The sequence below is a fragment of the Scyliorhinus canicula genome, chromosome 12 (genome assembly GCF_902713615.1).
Source record: "Scyliorhinus canicula chromosome 12, sScyCan1.1, whole genome shotgun sequence".
NCBI lineage: Eukaryota > Metazoa > Chordata > Chondrichthyes > Carcharhiniformes > Scyliorhinidae > Scyliorhinus > Scyliorhinus canicula.
In genome coordinates this window covers 56,480,986-56,497,017 of record NC_052157.1, presented here as the reverse complement: position 1 = coordinate 56,497,017, position 16,032 = coordinate 56,480,986, and the positions used below count along the sequence as shown (strand labels likewise).

At 54.9% G+C, this 16,032-nt stretch overlaps 1 protein-coding gene across 1 annotated transcript in view; it reads left to right on the top strand.

Annotated features, from left to right (window-relative positions):
• LOC119974253 (von Willebrand factor A domain-containing protein 7-like) overlaps positions 1-11,190 on the top strand; it is an 88,482-nt gene extending 77,292 nt beyond the window's left edge. Inside the window, exons 14-17 of the mRNA XM_038813022.1 lie at positions 2,645-2,916; positions 6,429-6,565; positions 9,485-9,644; positions 10,750-11,190. Of these exons, the coding sequence (XP_038668950.1) occupies positions 2,645-2,916; positions 6,429-6,565; positions 9,485-9,644; positions 10,750-11,190 (1,010 nt within the window). The remainder of the gene's footprint in view (positions 1-2,644; positions 2,917-6,428; positions 6,566-9,484; positions 9,645-10,749) is intronic.
• The last annotated feature ends 4,842 nt before the right edge of the window (positions 11,191-16,032 follow it).

The following is a 16,032-nucleotide window of genomic DNA, read 5'->3' as shown; positions in this document are numbered from 1 at the left end:
GGTTCCACACACTGACTCTCACTGGGGTACGGGTTCCACACCACTGACTCTCACTGGGTACAGGTTAACACACACTGACTCTCACTGGGGTACGGGTTCCACACGCACTGACTCTCACTGGGGTACAGGTTCCACACACACTGACTCTCACTGGGGTACGGGTTCCACACACACTGACTCTCACTGGGGCACGGGTTCCACACACATGACTCTCACTGGGGTACAGGTTCCACACACACTGACTCTCACTGGGGTACGGGTTCCACACACACTGACTCTCACTGGGGTACGGGTACCACACACACTGTTCTCACTGGGGTATGGGTTCCACACACACTGACTCTCACTGGGGTACGGGTTCCACACACACTGACTCTCACTGGGGTACGGGTTCCCACACACATGACTCTCACTGGGGTACGGGTTCCCACACACACTGACTCTCACTGGGGTACGGGTTCCACACACACTGACTCTCACTGGGGTACGGGTTCCACACACTGACTCTCACTGGGGTACGGGTTCCACACACACTGACTCTCACTGGGGTACGGGTTCCCACACACTGACTCTCACTGGGGTACGAGTTCCACACACACTCACTCTCACTGGGGTACGGGTCCCACACACACTGACTCTCACTGGGGTACGGGTTCCACACACATGACTCTCACTGGGGTACAGGTTCCCACACACACTGACTCTCACTGGGGTGGGTCCCACACACACTGACTCTCACTGGGTACGGGTTCCCCACACACTGACTCTCACTGGGGTACGGGTTCCACACACACTGACTCTCACTGGGGTATGGGTTCCACACACACTGACTCTCACTGGGGTACGGGTTCCACACACACTGACTCTCACTGGGGTAATGGGTTCCATACACACACTGACTCTCACTGGGGTAACGGGTTTCCACACACACTGACTCTCACTGGGGTACGGGTTCCACACACACTGACTCTCACTGGGGTACGGGTTCCACACACACTGACTCTCATGGGGTACGAGTTCCACACACACACTCTCACTGGGGTACGGGTTCCACACACACACTGACTCTCACTGGGGTACGGGTTCCACACACACTGCCTCACTGGGGTACGTGTTCCCACACACATGACTCTCACTGGGTACGGGTTCCACACACTGACTCTCACTGGGGTATGGGTTCCACACACACTGACTCTCACTGGGGTAGGGTTCCACACACATTGACTCTCACTGGGTATGGGTTCCACACACACTGACTCTCACTGGGGTAAGGGTTCCACACACACTGACTCTCACTGGGGTACGAGTTCCACACACACTCACTCTCACTGGGGTACAGGTTCCACACCACTGACTCCACTGGGGTACGGGTTCCACACACTGACCCTCACTGGGGTACGGGTTCCACACACACTGACTCTCACTGGGGTACGGGTTCCACACACACTGACTCTCACTGGGGTATGGGTTCCACACACTGACTCTCACTGGGGTAGGGTTCCACACACACTGACTCTCACTGGGGTACAGGTTCCACAGACACTGACTCTCACTGGGGTACGGGTTCCACACACACTGACTCTCACTGGGGTACGGGTTCCACACACACTGACTCTCACTGGGGTATGGGTTCCACACACACTGACTCTCACTGGGTATGGGTTCCACCACACTGACTCTCACTGGGGTACGGGTTCCCACACACTGACTCTCACTGGGGTACGGGTTCCACACACACTGACTCTCACTGGGGTACGGGTTCCACACACACTGACTCTCACTGGGGTACGGGTTCCCACACACACTGACTCTCACTGGGGTACGGGTTCCACACACACTGACTCTCACTGGGTATGGGTTCCACACACACTGACTCTCACTGGGGTACGAGTTCCACACACACTCACTCTCACTGGGGTATGGGATCCACACACACTGACTCTCACTGGGGTACGGGTTCCACACACACTGACTCTCACTGGAGTACGGGTTCCCACACACACTGACTCTCACTGGGGTACGGGTCCCACACACACTGACTCTCACTGCTGTACGGGTTCCACACACACACCGACTCTCACTGGGGTATGGGTTCCACACACACTGACTCTCACTGGGGTACGGGTTCCACACACTGACTCTCACTGGGGTACGGGTTCCACACACACTGACTCTCACTGGGGTACGGGTTCCCACACACACTGACTCTCACTGGGGTACGGGCCACACACACTGACTCTCACTGGGTATGGGTTCCACACACACTGACTCTCACTGGGGTACGGGTTCCCCACACACTGACTCTCACTGGGGTACGAGTTCCACACACACTCACTCTCACTGGGGTATGGGATCCACACACACTGACTCTCACTGGGGGTTGGGTTCCACACACACTGACTCTCACTGGGGTACGGGTTCCACACACACTGACTCTCACTGGGGCACGGGTTCCCACACACACTGACTCTCACTGGGGTACGGGTTCCACACACTGACTCTCACTTTCACTGTGTTTCGGTCCACTTCAATCTGATCCTCACTCTACGTTTTACGAACTCTGAAAGTTCCGTCACAATTTGAGGGGTACATTTCCGCAGTTTTTGGCTCTCTGGTCATTCTCTCTGGCCTGTTCCCTCCCCAGATCGGAACGCAACACTAATGGTCTCCGTGATTGGTCTCCCTCTCTTCCCAAACTCGTCAATCTCTGAGTTACTCCTGGTGGATGTGAACGGGGGCACCTTGCAGAATGGAACCATCCTGAATGAGACGCTCTCCGCCGACACCTACCTGGTGGAGATTGAGTCGATCCCGAGGGTGTCTTTCTTCATTCTGCTGCGGGGACAGGATGGGATGGGGAATATGTTCCAGAGACTGTCCACCACGCTCATCTCCAGCTCCCGGGCTACATTTACGGTACAGTACTGCTCACCAAGTCCGGCCTTCCCGTATATCTGGTGCCAATGTGTTCACAGCACTACTTGGTCCGAGTGCAGAGGGTAGACAATCTGGTATCTGCTTCACACCGGGTTAGTTGGTGCACAGAGTGAGCATGTAGCACTGAGGCTGGATTCCAACCTGTGTCTGGATGGATAGAAGTGGGAGAGAGAGAGAGAGAGAGAGTAACACAATACTGCCAGTGGTACATCATCATCAGTCACACCTTCTACACCCCATTTTTAACCCTTTGTTCTACCCCGTCACAAATATTCTATCCCACCTTTCAACAAGGGCGGCATGGTAGCACGCTGGTTAGTTGCTTCACAACGCCAAGGTCCCTGTTTCGATTCCCGGCTTGGGTCACTGTCTGTGCGGAGTCTGCACGTTTCCCCGTGTCTGCGTGGGTTTCCTCCGGGTGCTCCGGTTTCCTCCCACTGTCCAAAGATGTGCAGATCAGGTGAATTGGCTGTGCTAAATTGCCCTTAGTGTGTCAAAAAAAAGGTGAGGTGGGGTTCCAGGGATAGGGTGGAGGTGTGGGTTTGGGTAGGGTGCTCTTACCAGGGGCCGGTGCAAACTCGATGGGCTGAATGGCGCCTTCTGCACTGTAAATTCCATGATTCAATAAACAGTAATAGGATGGGGCACTGATTTGAGCCTGCGGTGACCGCCAGTGAGAACGGCGACAAGAATGGAGCATTCGGCCCAAGACAACAGTTCTGGATAAACATGAATCCGCCAAGGGGGCTCCATTGGGGAGGGGGCACATAGGTAAGTATAGCCCCAGTCTGGACAGAGAGGAGGCAAGGGACGTGCTGGTCCCATGCACCTGGCAGTGCCCATCTGGCAGTGCCCATCAGTATAAAGGTAAGTGCCAGAGGTGCACCCTCAGGGGAGCCCAATTGGGGCGGGATTCGTGTTATGTTTGTTTTGTGTGTGGGGGGGGGAACCCCGATACTGATGGGGGGTGAGCTCCGCTACTGACGGTGGGGGATGGTGCTAGCCCGATACTGATGGTGGGGGTGAGCTCCGCTACTGACGGTGGGGGTGGGGGGAGCCCCAATACTGATGGTGGGGGTGGGGGGAGCCCGATACTGATGGTGGGGTGGGGGAGCCCCGATATGATGGTGGGGGTGAGCTCCGCTACTGATGGTGGGGGATGGTGCTAGCCCCGATACTGATGGTGGGGGTGGGGGGAGCCCCGATACTGATGGTGGGGTGGGGGGAGCCCCAATACTGATGGTGGGGGGGGGGAGCCCCGATACTGATGGTGGGGTTGGGGGAGCCCCAATACTGATGGTGGGGGGGAGCCCCGATACTGATGGTGGGGGGTAGCCCCAATTCTGATGGTGTGGGGGAGAGCCCCAATACTGATGGTGGGGCTGGGGGGAGCCCCGATTTGATGGTGGGGGGAGAGCCCCAATACTGATGGTGGAGCTGGGGGGAGCCCCGATTCTGATGGTGTGGGGGGAGCCCAATACTGATGGTGGGGCTGGGGGAGCCCCGATTCTGATGGTGGGGGTGAGCTCCGCTACTGACGGTGGGGGATGGTGGTAGCCCCGATACTGATGGTGGGGGTGGGGGGAGCCCCGATACTGATGGTGGGGTGGGGGGAGCCCCAATACTGATGGTGGGGGGGGGGAGCCCCGATACTGATGGTGGGGTTGGGGGGAGCCCCAATACTGATGGGGGGGAGAGCCCCGATACTGATGGGGGTGGGGACCCCAATTCTGATGGTGTGGGGGAGAGCCCCAATACTGATGGTGGGGTGGGGGGAGCCCGATTCTGATGGTGGGGGAGAGCCCAATATGATGGTGGGGCTGGGGGGAGCCCCGATTCTGATGGTGGGGGTGAGCTCCGCTACTGACGGTGGGGGATGGTGGTAGCCCCGATACTGATGGTGGGGGTGGGGGGAGCCCCGATTCTGATGGTGGGGGTGTGGGGGTGAGTAAGACGTTCCCAATACTGGTGGTGGGGTGGGGGTGTGGTGGTGCCCTGATACTGATTGTGGGAGAGGGTGGAACTTTCCCAAATTGATGGTGCTGAGCAACTGCTCATTTTTTCTCCATTGTGTTTTTTTAATGTTCCCATCAGGGTTGTAAAACCTCATTAAATTTGCAGAGACATAAACTGCTGAAGACCTGTTCTTTCCACTCCATAATGAAGCTACAGGCATGTTCTCCTGGGCCTGACCCCAACTACTCTCACAAGAGTCTAACACAGAACTGACTCGTGCCTGGGACACATCAGCAGTCAAACACTAGCATATCCCAAAGATTAACACTTCAGCCTCCACCTCATCTCTTTCACCCTCTCAATAACTTTCTGGCCCCCAAACCCTCTCACTCTGCCTCTCTCAATCTCACTTTCTCTGTCTCACTCAATCTTACTCTCTCTGTCTCTCTCAGTCTCACTCTCTCTGTCTCTCTCAATCTCACTCTCTCTCAATCTCACTCTCTGTCTCTCTCAGTCACACTCTCTGTCTCTCAGTCTCACTCGCTCTGTCTCTCTCAATCTCACTCTCTGTCTCTCTCAGTTCCATTCTCTTTCTCTCTCAGTCTCCCTCTCTCTCTGTCCCTCGATATTATCTCACTCCATCTCTCTCAGTCTCTCTCCCTCCCTTTTCAGTCTCACACTCTCTCTCCCTGTCACTCTCTCAATCTCATTCTCTGTCTCTCTCACAATATCTGTCTCACTCAATCGCTTTTCCAATCTCTCAATCTCCCTCTCTCTCCCTATCACTCTCTCTGTCTCTCAATCTACCTCACTCAATCTCTCTATGTCCCTCGCAATCTCTCTCTCTAAATCATTTTCTATCCCTCTCTCTTTGTCTCTTTCGCAATCTCTCTGTAGCGCTAACACTTATACTCAAAGCCGAGAGACTGGTACAATAGAGGCTTTATTGTTGTACGATGTTGTCCCTCCATCTGCAACTGTAGACTAAAGGTCTGAGTCTCACATGCATATTTATACACAAGCTCCCTGTGGGCGGAGCTAGCTGGCAGGGGCTCACCGGAGGAACCTGTATTACAGGTACAGGCATCCCCCTACTGCAGTACGCATAACTACAGTGGTTATCTCACCACACTCTCTACATCTATCTGTCTCAATCTCTTCTCTGTCTCTCTCGCAATCTCTCTCTGTCTACCTGTCTCTCTCAATCTCTCTCTCTGTCTCACAAAACTTCTGCCTTGCTTTTGCTCTATCTCTCTCTGCACTCACTCTCTGTGTCACTCAAATTCTGCCTCTTTCTGTCTCTCTCTGTCTCTTGCACACACTCAATTTTTGCCTCTCTCTCAATCTCGCGTTCTATCTCTGTCTTTCTCAGTCTCACTCTCTCTCCCACTGCAACTCTGTCTCCCGGGAGTCCAGTTCGGCAGACTGTTTGTCACTTATTAGATTACAGGAACAGTTCCATGCGACTGTGGATGGATAGAAATGACGAAGCTGGTGTATCTGACCATCCAGTCGGTGTGTGTCTCTCCATTTAGGTAGAGGATGATGAAATTGTCCGGTCAGGACAGGAATTCAACGTGACCGTTACTCTGAAATTAGAGGGGCCACCGGCAACATACACCCTGACTGTCAGAGATGATCTGAACTTTGCTCAACGGATCGTTCCATCCAGGTATAAACACATCAAACGTACAGCACGGGGTTAGATAAAGCTTAAAAAAACCCTATACAGCCCTATACAGTGGGCGGCTCAATCGCACGAGAGACCCGGGTTCAATGCCGGCCTTGGGTCAGTGTGTGGAGTTTGCACATTCTCCCCATGTGTGCGTGAGTTTCCCTCGGGTGCTCCGGTTTCCTCCCACAGTCCAAAAATGTGCAGGTTAGGTGGATTGGCCTTGCTAAATTGCTCCTTAGTGTCAAAGGGTAGGTGGGGTTCTGGGGATGAGGGCAGGTAGAATGCTCTTTGGGAGGGTCGGTGCAGACGTGATGGGCCAAAGGGTCCTCTTCTGCACTGCAGGGATTCTGGGATTCTGTGACTGATACAGCACGGGGTTAGATTCAGAGTAAAGCTTCCTCTACACTGGAAGCCAGTGTCCAGTGGGGCACCAGAGGGATCTGTGCTGGGTCCCCTATTATTTGTCATTTATATAAATGACTTCGATGAGTATGTGGGGGGTGAGGATCAGTAAGTTTAAGGATGACACAAATATAGGACGGTTGGTTAACAGTAAGGCTGAAAGTCTTGGGTTACGGGATGATACAGACAGGATGGTCAAATGGGCAGAAAATGGCAGATGGAATTTAATCCTGAAAAGTGTGAGGTTTTACACTTTAGAAGGAACAATTTGACAAGGAAATACTGGGATGTCCTGAGGAACAAAGAGACCTTGGAGTATTTGTAAATACATCTCTGAAGGCAGAAGGGTAGGTTAATAGGGTGGTGGAAAAGACATATGGGACACTTGCCTTTATCAATAGAGGCAAGTGTATCATAAAAGCAGGGAGGTCATGTTAGAGCTGTATAGAACTTTGGTGAGGCCACAGCTGGAGTGCTGTGTGCAATTCTGCTCACCACATTATAGGAAGGATGTGATTGCACTGGAACGAATGCAGAGGAGATTCACCAGCAGCGCCGGCCCTAGGGTTGCTGGCGCCCCGGGCAAGCTGAACTTCAGTGCCGGGGGGGGGGGCCGAGGCGGGGGGCGGGGACCGAGGCGGGGGGGGGGGGCGAGGCGCGGGGAGGGCGGGCCGAGGCGGGGGCGGGGCCGCGGCGGGGCCGGGGCGGGGCGGGGGGGGCGAGGGGGGGGAGCCGGAGGGGGGGGCGGAGCTGGAGGGGGGGCGGAGCCGGAGGGGGGGCGGAGCGGAGGGGGGGGGGGCAGGGGGCGGGAGGGGGGGGGGGGGGGGGGGCGGAGGGGGGGGGGGCGGGGGTGGAGGCGGGGGGGGGCGGGGGCGGAGGGGGGAGGGGGGACGGAGGGGGGGCGAAGTGGGCCGCCCTAGGGAGGGCGGCCACCGCGCATGCGCTGGTTGGCACCGGCCCAACTGCGCATGCGCGGGACCCGAGTCTCTGGCGCCCCCTTACACATGGCGCCCCGGGCGACTGCCCGAGTTGCCGGTACCTTGGGCCGGCCCTGTTCACCAGGATGTTGCCTGGGTTGGAACATTTAAGTTATAAAGAGAAGTTGGATAGGCTGGGATTATTTTCACTGGAGCAGATAAGGCTGAGGGGTGACCTGATTGAGGTGCAAATGGGCTTCGGCTTGGCAGATCATGCGGTTGTGCAGACTCGATGGGCCAAAGGGCCCTTTCTGCACTGTATTTTTCTCTGATTCTGTGATACACTGTCCCCATCAAACACTCCCAGGGCTGGTTCACATGGGGTTGAATACAGAGTAAAGCTCTCTATACACTGTCCCCATCAAACACTCCCAGGACAGGTACAGCATGAGGTTAGGTACAGAGTAAAGCTTCCCTACACTGTCCACATCAGATACTCCCAGCACAGGTACAGCACGGGGTTAGATACAAAGTAAAGCTTCCTCTACACTGTCCCCATCAAACACTCCCAGGACAGGTACAGCACGGGGTTAGATACAGAGTAAAGCTTCCTTTACACTGTCCACATCAAATACTCCCAGGACAGATACAGCACGGGGTTAGATACAGAGTAAAGCATCCTCCACACTATCCCCATCAAATACTCCCAGGACAGGTACAGCACAGGGTTAGATACAGAGTAAAGCTCCCTCTATACTGTCCCCATCAAACACTCTCAGGACAGGTACAGCACGGGTTAGATACAGAGTAAAGCTCCTCTACACTGTCCCCATCAAAACTCCCAGGACAGGTACAACACGAGGTTAGATACAGATTAGAAATGAAGAGCGGGTCTGCAGAACCTCATGTGCAGTGGAAACTCAAACACACAGCGGATGGTCAAATATCTTTGGCTGCATTCTCCAGCCGCCGTCGCCGAAATCACGTTCGGCGAATGGGCAGAGAATCATACCCCTCCAAAACGGCGCACTCTGGGAGTACGCCGCGCACGTATCGATGGCCTCAGGCCCTTGCCTGAGGGCCCCCCCCCGATGCACCACTCGGTCTGGCCGAGTTCCCGACGGCGCGTGAGATGTGTGGTCACATCCGTCAGGAACTCAGCTTGGCGGCTGCGGACTAAGTCCAGCGCAACAATGGTGGGGGGAGGGCTGATATGTGGGTGGGGGGGACATTGTTCGGATCTGGGGACACTGAGGTGAGGCGGTCCTGGATGCGCGGGGCAGGGGGTGCGCGAGCCAGCCGAAGGTAGGGGAATATTTTGCGGGCCGGGTCCGCGAGCGCCTCCACCATGCGTATGCGCAGCCACAGACCCGGCAATTCTCCAGGGGTATCAGCAGCTAGAGCCGGGTGCTCTAGGCTGCCGTCCTGCTAGCCCTCAGTAAAACGGGGAATCGGTGACCGGTGTGTGCCAGTTTGTCTGGCGAAAAACACCACCGTTCCCACTTCGGCCTGGGGACATAGCCCAGAATCGGAGAATCCAGACTCCTGTTTCCGTGATTGATCATTCCGTATAATTCTCACTATCTCTCATTCCCAGCGTCACGCTTCGGGGGAACGAGAGTGTTTCTGCTGTTGCCTATTTCATCGTTCCTAATGGCACAGCGACTGGGACGACCACCACCATCACCATCGAAGCCACCTCCACCGAAACCAATGACTTCAATTATGACGTGCTCTATCTCACTGTCAGGGACCAGGTACGGGGATTTATGGAGATTCCAACTTGGGAGAGGCAGAGAAAACAGCCTTTACTCCCTCATTCTAACATTAATGGGATGGTCAGAACTGGGGGGCAGCACGGTAGCATGGTGGTTAGCATAAATGCTTCACAGCTCCAGGGTCCCAGGTTCGATTCCCGGCTGGGTCACTGTCTGTGCGTAGTCTGCACGTCCTCCCCGTGTGTGCGTGGGTTTCCTCCGGGTGCTCCGGTTTCCTCCCACAGTCCAAAGATGTGCGGGTTAGGTGGATTGGCCATGCTAAATTGCCCATAGTGTCCTAAAAAGTAAGGTTAAGGGGGGGGGGGGGGTTGTTGGGTTACGGGTATAGGGTGGATACGTGGGTTTGAGTAGGGTGATCATTGCTCGGCACAACATCGAGGGCCGAAGGGCCTGTTCTGTGCTGTACTGTTCTATGTTCTATGAGGGAGCGTTGCACTGTCAGAGGGTCAGTACTGAGGGAGTGCTGCTTTGTCAGAGGGTCAGTTCTGAGGGAGTGCTGCACTGTCAGAGGGTCAGTGCTGAGGGAGCGCTGCACTGTCAGAGGGTCAGTACTGAGGGAGTGCCGCACTGTCAGAGGGTCGGTACTGAGGGAGTGCTGCACTGTCAGAGGGTCAGTAGTACTGAGGGAGTGCTGCACTGTCAGAGGGTCAGTACTGAGGGAGTGCTGCACTGTCAGAGGGTCAGTACTGAGGGAGTGCTGCACTTTCGGAGGATCAGTACTGAGGAAGTGCTACACTGTCGGAGGATCAGGACTGAGGGAGTGCTGCACTGTCGGAGGGCCAGTACTGAGGGAGTGCTGCACTGTCAGAGGGTCAGTACTGAGGGAGTACTGCACTGTCAGAGGGTCAGTACTGAGGGAGTGCTGCACTGTCGGAGGATCAGGACTGAGGGAGTGCTGCACTGTCGGAGGGCCAGTACTGAGGGAGTGCTGCACTGTCAGAGGGTCAGTATTGAGGGAGTACTGCACTGCCAGAGGATCAGTACTGAGAGAGTGCATCGTGTGTGATGAGAATCATATCAGGATGTATTAAGGGTCCATACCCCTCTCGCTGCATCTCCTTCACTTTACTGTCTGTGCCCACAGGTCGAGGACCTCAGCTCCCCAAACTGCACCACCACCCAGCTGGAATACTCTTGCCCACCTGTGCCAGGTGCCAACTGTAGTCAGGAGACCTGGAGGTTGGAGGCTGTGCTCAGCGACTCGGGATCGGGGATCACCAACATTTACAGTCGCCTCGGTAACGGCACCTTGGAGACGCGTGAGCTGGAGATGAACAGGACCGCCGCCAACTACAGCGCCTCCTGCTGTTTCCCCGAGGTGGAGCTGGTCGCGGTCGACAGGGTCGGGAACGTTGGCAAGTGCGTAGTGAGGGTGGAGCTGCCTACCACCCCTCAGCCAACCACTGTACCCCTGACGACTCTCAATTCGGGGGCCCCGCTCCGTAGCCATCCCAGTTATTACGGGAAATTGCTTCATGCCTGGTCTTCGCTCTCCTCATCTGCTTCCAGTAGAAAAACTCAATGAATGAGGAAATGGCTCTGGGTGTACGGGTTTCAGGGTCTGGGTGTCTTTATGTCTATCGTCTAAGGGTGTGTGTTGCCATTCATGAGTTGGTGCCACAGGCAAGGGCAGGATGATTGCCCATTCCACCCCGAATTGCTGTTCGACCTTTTCTGAGGGGCACTCACTGGGAGACTGGAGCCACCTGTCAGCCAGACAGGGTAAGGATGGGCAGATTTCCTTCACCTGAAGTACATTAGCGAATCAAGTGGGGGTTTTGACGATAATCCGAAAAGGGTTTCCTGACCATCCCGCTTTCAATTGAACACTTGAGCCTGTTACCCAGGAACAGGAGGAGGCCCATTCAGTCCCTTTCGAGCCTGTTACACAGGAACAGGAGGTGGCCCATTCTGCCCCCTCGAGTCTGTTACAGAGCAACAGGAGGAGGCAATTCAGTCTCCCTCTAGTCTGTCACACAGGAACAGGAGGTGGCCCATTCTGCCCCCTCGAGTCTGTTATGGAGCAACAGGAGGAGGCAATTCAGTCTCCCTCTAGTCTGTTACACAGGAACAAGAGGAGGCCCATTTAGCTGCCTCGAGCCTGTTACACAGGAACAGGAGGAGGCCCATTCTGCCCTCTCGAGCCTATTACACAGGAACAGGAGGAGGCCCATTCAGCCACCCTTGAGCCTGTTACATAGGAACAGGAGGAGGCACATTCAGCCCATCTGCCATGGGGGGGTCCATGCTGGTTTCCCCACAGCATTACCCTGGGTCCCAGGATTACTAGCCCAGGGACATTACCACTGCACACCACCATCTGCCTGTTATGGTTTCAGGGTTTCACTTCAGGGTGTCTTCAGTAATTCACTTTATTCAAACGATACAGAATATTGATGAGCTTTACCTTATCGAAAGACTTTCAAAATATTTGATGGACAATGTTTACTGGGGTTTCCTAATTCAGCATCTTTGTCACAAATCATTAACTAATAAAATTAAATGAATAAATCATGATCTCAGACCATGTTTGCTGTCTGGATTAACTCTCTCTACGCAAGCAAGCAGTCTGTGATGAATGGTATCAGTAGCTGCTGTAACTGTACCTTACCTTTAATACATTGGCCCTTTAAGACCGGACTTAGAACCCTGGGGGACTCCGCTTCTGGCTCCGCCCCCAGGAAACGGTATATAAGGTGAGGCTCACTCGGCAGCATGTGGTGAGCACACTTCTCGGCTGCTGTTCAGTTCTCTGATGATTAAAGCCTTTGAATTACCAATCTTCTCTCCTGTGTCGTAATTGAGGGTATCTCACAGTCATCACATGGAATCCCTTTAAACATCTTTCCCATTGGCAATGTCAATCTAATTGTTTGATTGTTTATCTGAGGAGGCCCATTCAGCCCCCACAAGCCTGTTACACAGGAACAGGAGGAGACCCATTCAGCCCCCACAAGCCTGTTACACAGGAACAGGAGGAGACCCATTCAGCCCCCACAAGCCTGTTACACAGGAACAGGAGGAGACCCATTCAGCCCCCACAAGCCTGTTACACAGTAACAGGAGGAGACCCATTCAGCCCCCACAAGCCTGTTACACAGTAACAGGAGGAGGCCTCAGCCCCCACAAGCCTGTTACACAGGAACAGGAGGAGGCCCAGTCAGCCCCCTCAAGCCTGTTGCACAGTAACAGGAAGAGGCCCATTCAGCCCCCTCGAGCCTATTACACAGGAACAGGAGGTGACCCATTCAGTCCCTTTGAACCGGTTACACAGGAACAGGAGGAGACCTGTAGAATCCAACAAAATAGCATGCATAGTGTTGGGACACCCTGGGCTAATGCGCGGTCAATTCCAGCCCAACAGGCCGTGGAGTTCCAACATCTTTGACCCTTGACTGCTCCAATGACTTACAGGCACCAGATTTGTAATTAAAACACAAAAGACCTGTTCATAATAATCTTTATCAGTGTCACTTTTTTTCCTCCCCCACTTCTTTTCTAAGATACTGTACATAATTCTCAACACTGTATATAGTTCCACACCACCCCGCCGGACTCATTTTTAACAGGGGGTGAATGGGGTGAACCGCTGTGCACCTGTATTAGGGGATGTAAGGTCGGACCTGTATTACAGGTTCGCCAGTAGCCCCTGCCGGCTGGCTCCACCCAGTAGGAGGAGTATAAATATGCGCGTCCTCCATTGATCTGCCATTTCGCCAGTTGCAGCAGGAGGCCACGCATCTGACTGCAATAAAGCCAAAGTTGTACCCAACCTTAGTCTTTGTGCAATTGATCGTGCATCACACAGTTACAGGAAGAATCCTTTCAAGCTCCTGGAGCCTGTTACAACAAGGAGGATCATTCAGCCCCCACGGGTCTGATGCACAAGAAAAGAAGGAGGCCCATTCAGCCTCCATGGGTCTGATACATAGGAACAGAAGGAGGCCCATTCAGCCTCTTTGAGCCAGTTACACAGATACAGGAGGAGGCCAATTCAGCTCCTCAAGCCTACACAGGATTAGGAGGAGGCGCTTCAGCCTCCTCGAGCTTTTCCACAGGAACTGGATGGGGCCCATTAACCCCCCTCAAACCTGTTACACATGAACAGAAGGAGGCCCATTCAGCCCCCTCGAGTCTGTTGCACAGGAACAGGAGGAGGCCCATTCCGCCCCCAATGAGTCTGCAACACAGGAACAGGAGGAAGCCCTTTCAGCACCCTTGAACCTGTTACAAAGTAACAGGAGGAGCCCCATTCAACTCCCTCGAGTCTGATACACAGGAAAAGGAGGAGCCCATTCAGCCGCCTTGAGGCTGTTACACAGGAACAGGAGGAGGCCAATTCAACTCCTCGAGCCTGTTACACAGGAAGAGGAGGAAGTCCATTCAGCACCCCCTTGAGCCTGTTGCATGGGTACAGGAGGAGGCCCGTTCAGCCTCCTCGAACCTGTTATACTGGAAATGTAGGAGGCCCATTCAGCCCCTTGAGTTTGTTAGACAGGAGGAGGCTTGCTCAGCCCCTCCAGCCTGTTGCACAGGAACAGGAGGAGGCCCGTCCAACCTCCTCGAGCCTATTACACTGGAACAGGAGGAGGCCCATTCAGCCCCTTCAAGTCTGTCAAACAGGGATTGGAGGAGGCCCATCCAGACCCCCTCAAGCGTGTTACACGGGAACAGGATAGGGCCCATTAACCCCTCAAGCCTGTTACACAGGATCAGGTGGATGCCCATTCAGCTTCGTCGAGTCTGTTACACAGGAACAGGAGGAGGCCCATTCAGCCCCCTTAAGCTCGTTACAAGGAACAGAAGGAGGCCCATTCAGCCCCCTTGAGCCTGTTACACATGAACAGGAGGAGGCCCATTCAGCCCCCGCGATCCTGTTACACAGTAGTTGGAGAGGCCCATTCAGCCCCCTTCAAGCAACAAATCATCACCCATCCCCAACACATACCCCTCATCATGCTTCCACCAAGTCCCACACCCCCACATCACCCTCTCCAACCTCACACCCCACTCATCCTCCAACCCAACTCCATACCCCTCATCAGCTCTCCCCAACTCCTCAGTCCCTCATCAATCCTCCTCCTGGTGTGTTTGGTCTTCTTTACCCTACAAAGGATTCCACCAAACACCAAGACTTGTCCAAATCAGGATCTTTATTGAGTCTTGTGTGGTAAAATAGCGATCTGTTACATAGCAAGTTGCCATGGACTCTGCTTATTACTACTCTGGAACTACACCTGGCATCGACCATCCATTTGGATGTCTTACTACCATCCGTAATCTTCCGATAATGGCCGGATATGTCTTCCCTCATATGGGAATCAGGGGTCACATGACCTTGTCTTGTGACCGCATGGTGTGTCCGCACAGCCACCTGCTGGTTGGAGGTCGCACACCATCCATCAATTATATAGCCCATAGGCATATCACCACACCCCCTCATCACCCCCTGCGAAACCACAACCCCCTCACCATCTCTCCTTCAACCCCAGACCCCCCCATCATCCCTCCCCCAACCCTGCATACCCTCATTCCCCCTCCGCTAACCCCACACTCCCCTCATTGCCCCTCCCCAACCCCATACCACTTCACCCCCCTCCCCAACCCCATACCTCCTCATTACGCCACTCCCCTCATCATCCCTCCCACAACCCCATACCCCCATCATCCCTCCCACAACCCCACACACCCTCATTACCCCTCCGCTAACCCCCCACACTCCTCATCAACCCTCCCTCAATGCCACACCTCTCCATCACTCCCCAACCCGATATCCCTTATCCCATGCCCCTACTCCCCCCCCTCCACCAATATCACTCTCTCTCTCTCCCTTCCCCAACCCCACACCCCTTCATCACCCCTCCCCAACCCTGTGCTACCTGATTCCCTCTCCCCAACCCCACACCCTCATCACCCCTCCCCCAACCCTGTGCTACCTGATCCCCTCTCCCCAACCCCACAACCTCATCACCCTTCCCCCAACCCTGTGCCACCTGATCCCCTCTCTCCCATCCCACACCCTCATCACCCCTTCCCCAACCATGAGCCCCCTCATCACCATCCGCCAACCTCACTCATCACCCTCCCCAACACCACACACCCATCATCCCTCCCCACACCCCTTCCTCACCCCTCCCGCAACCCTGTGCCCCCTCATCACCCCTCCGCCAATATCACTACCCCTCATCTCACCTCCTCCAGCAGCACACCCTTCATCACCCCCCAACCCTGCGCATGTTTATCCCAGCTACCTTAACCCCATGCCCATCCTCACCCAACCATGAGCCCCCTCGTCCCATCCCCCAACCCTACTCATCACCCCTCCCCAACCCCACACCCCTTCATCCCTCCCCCAACCCCACACCCC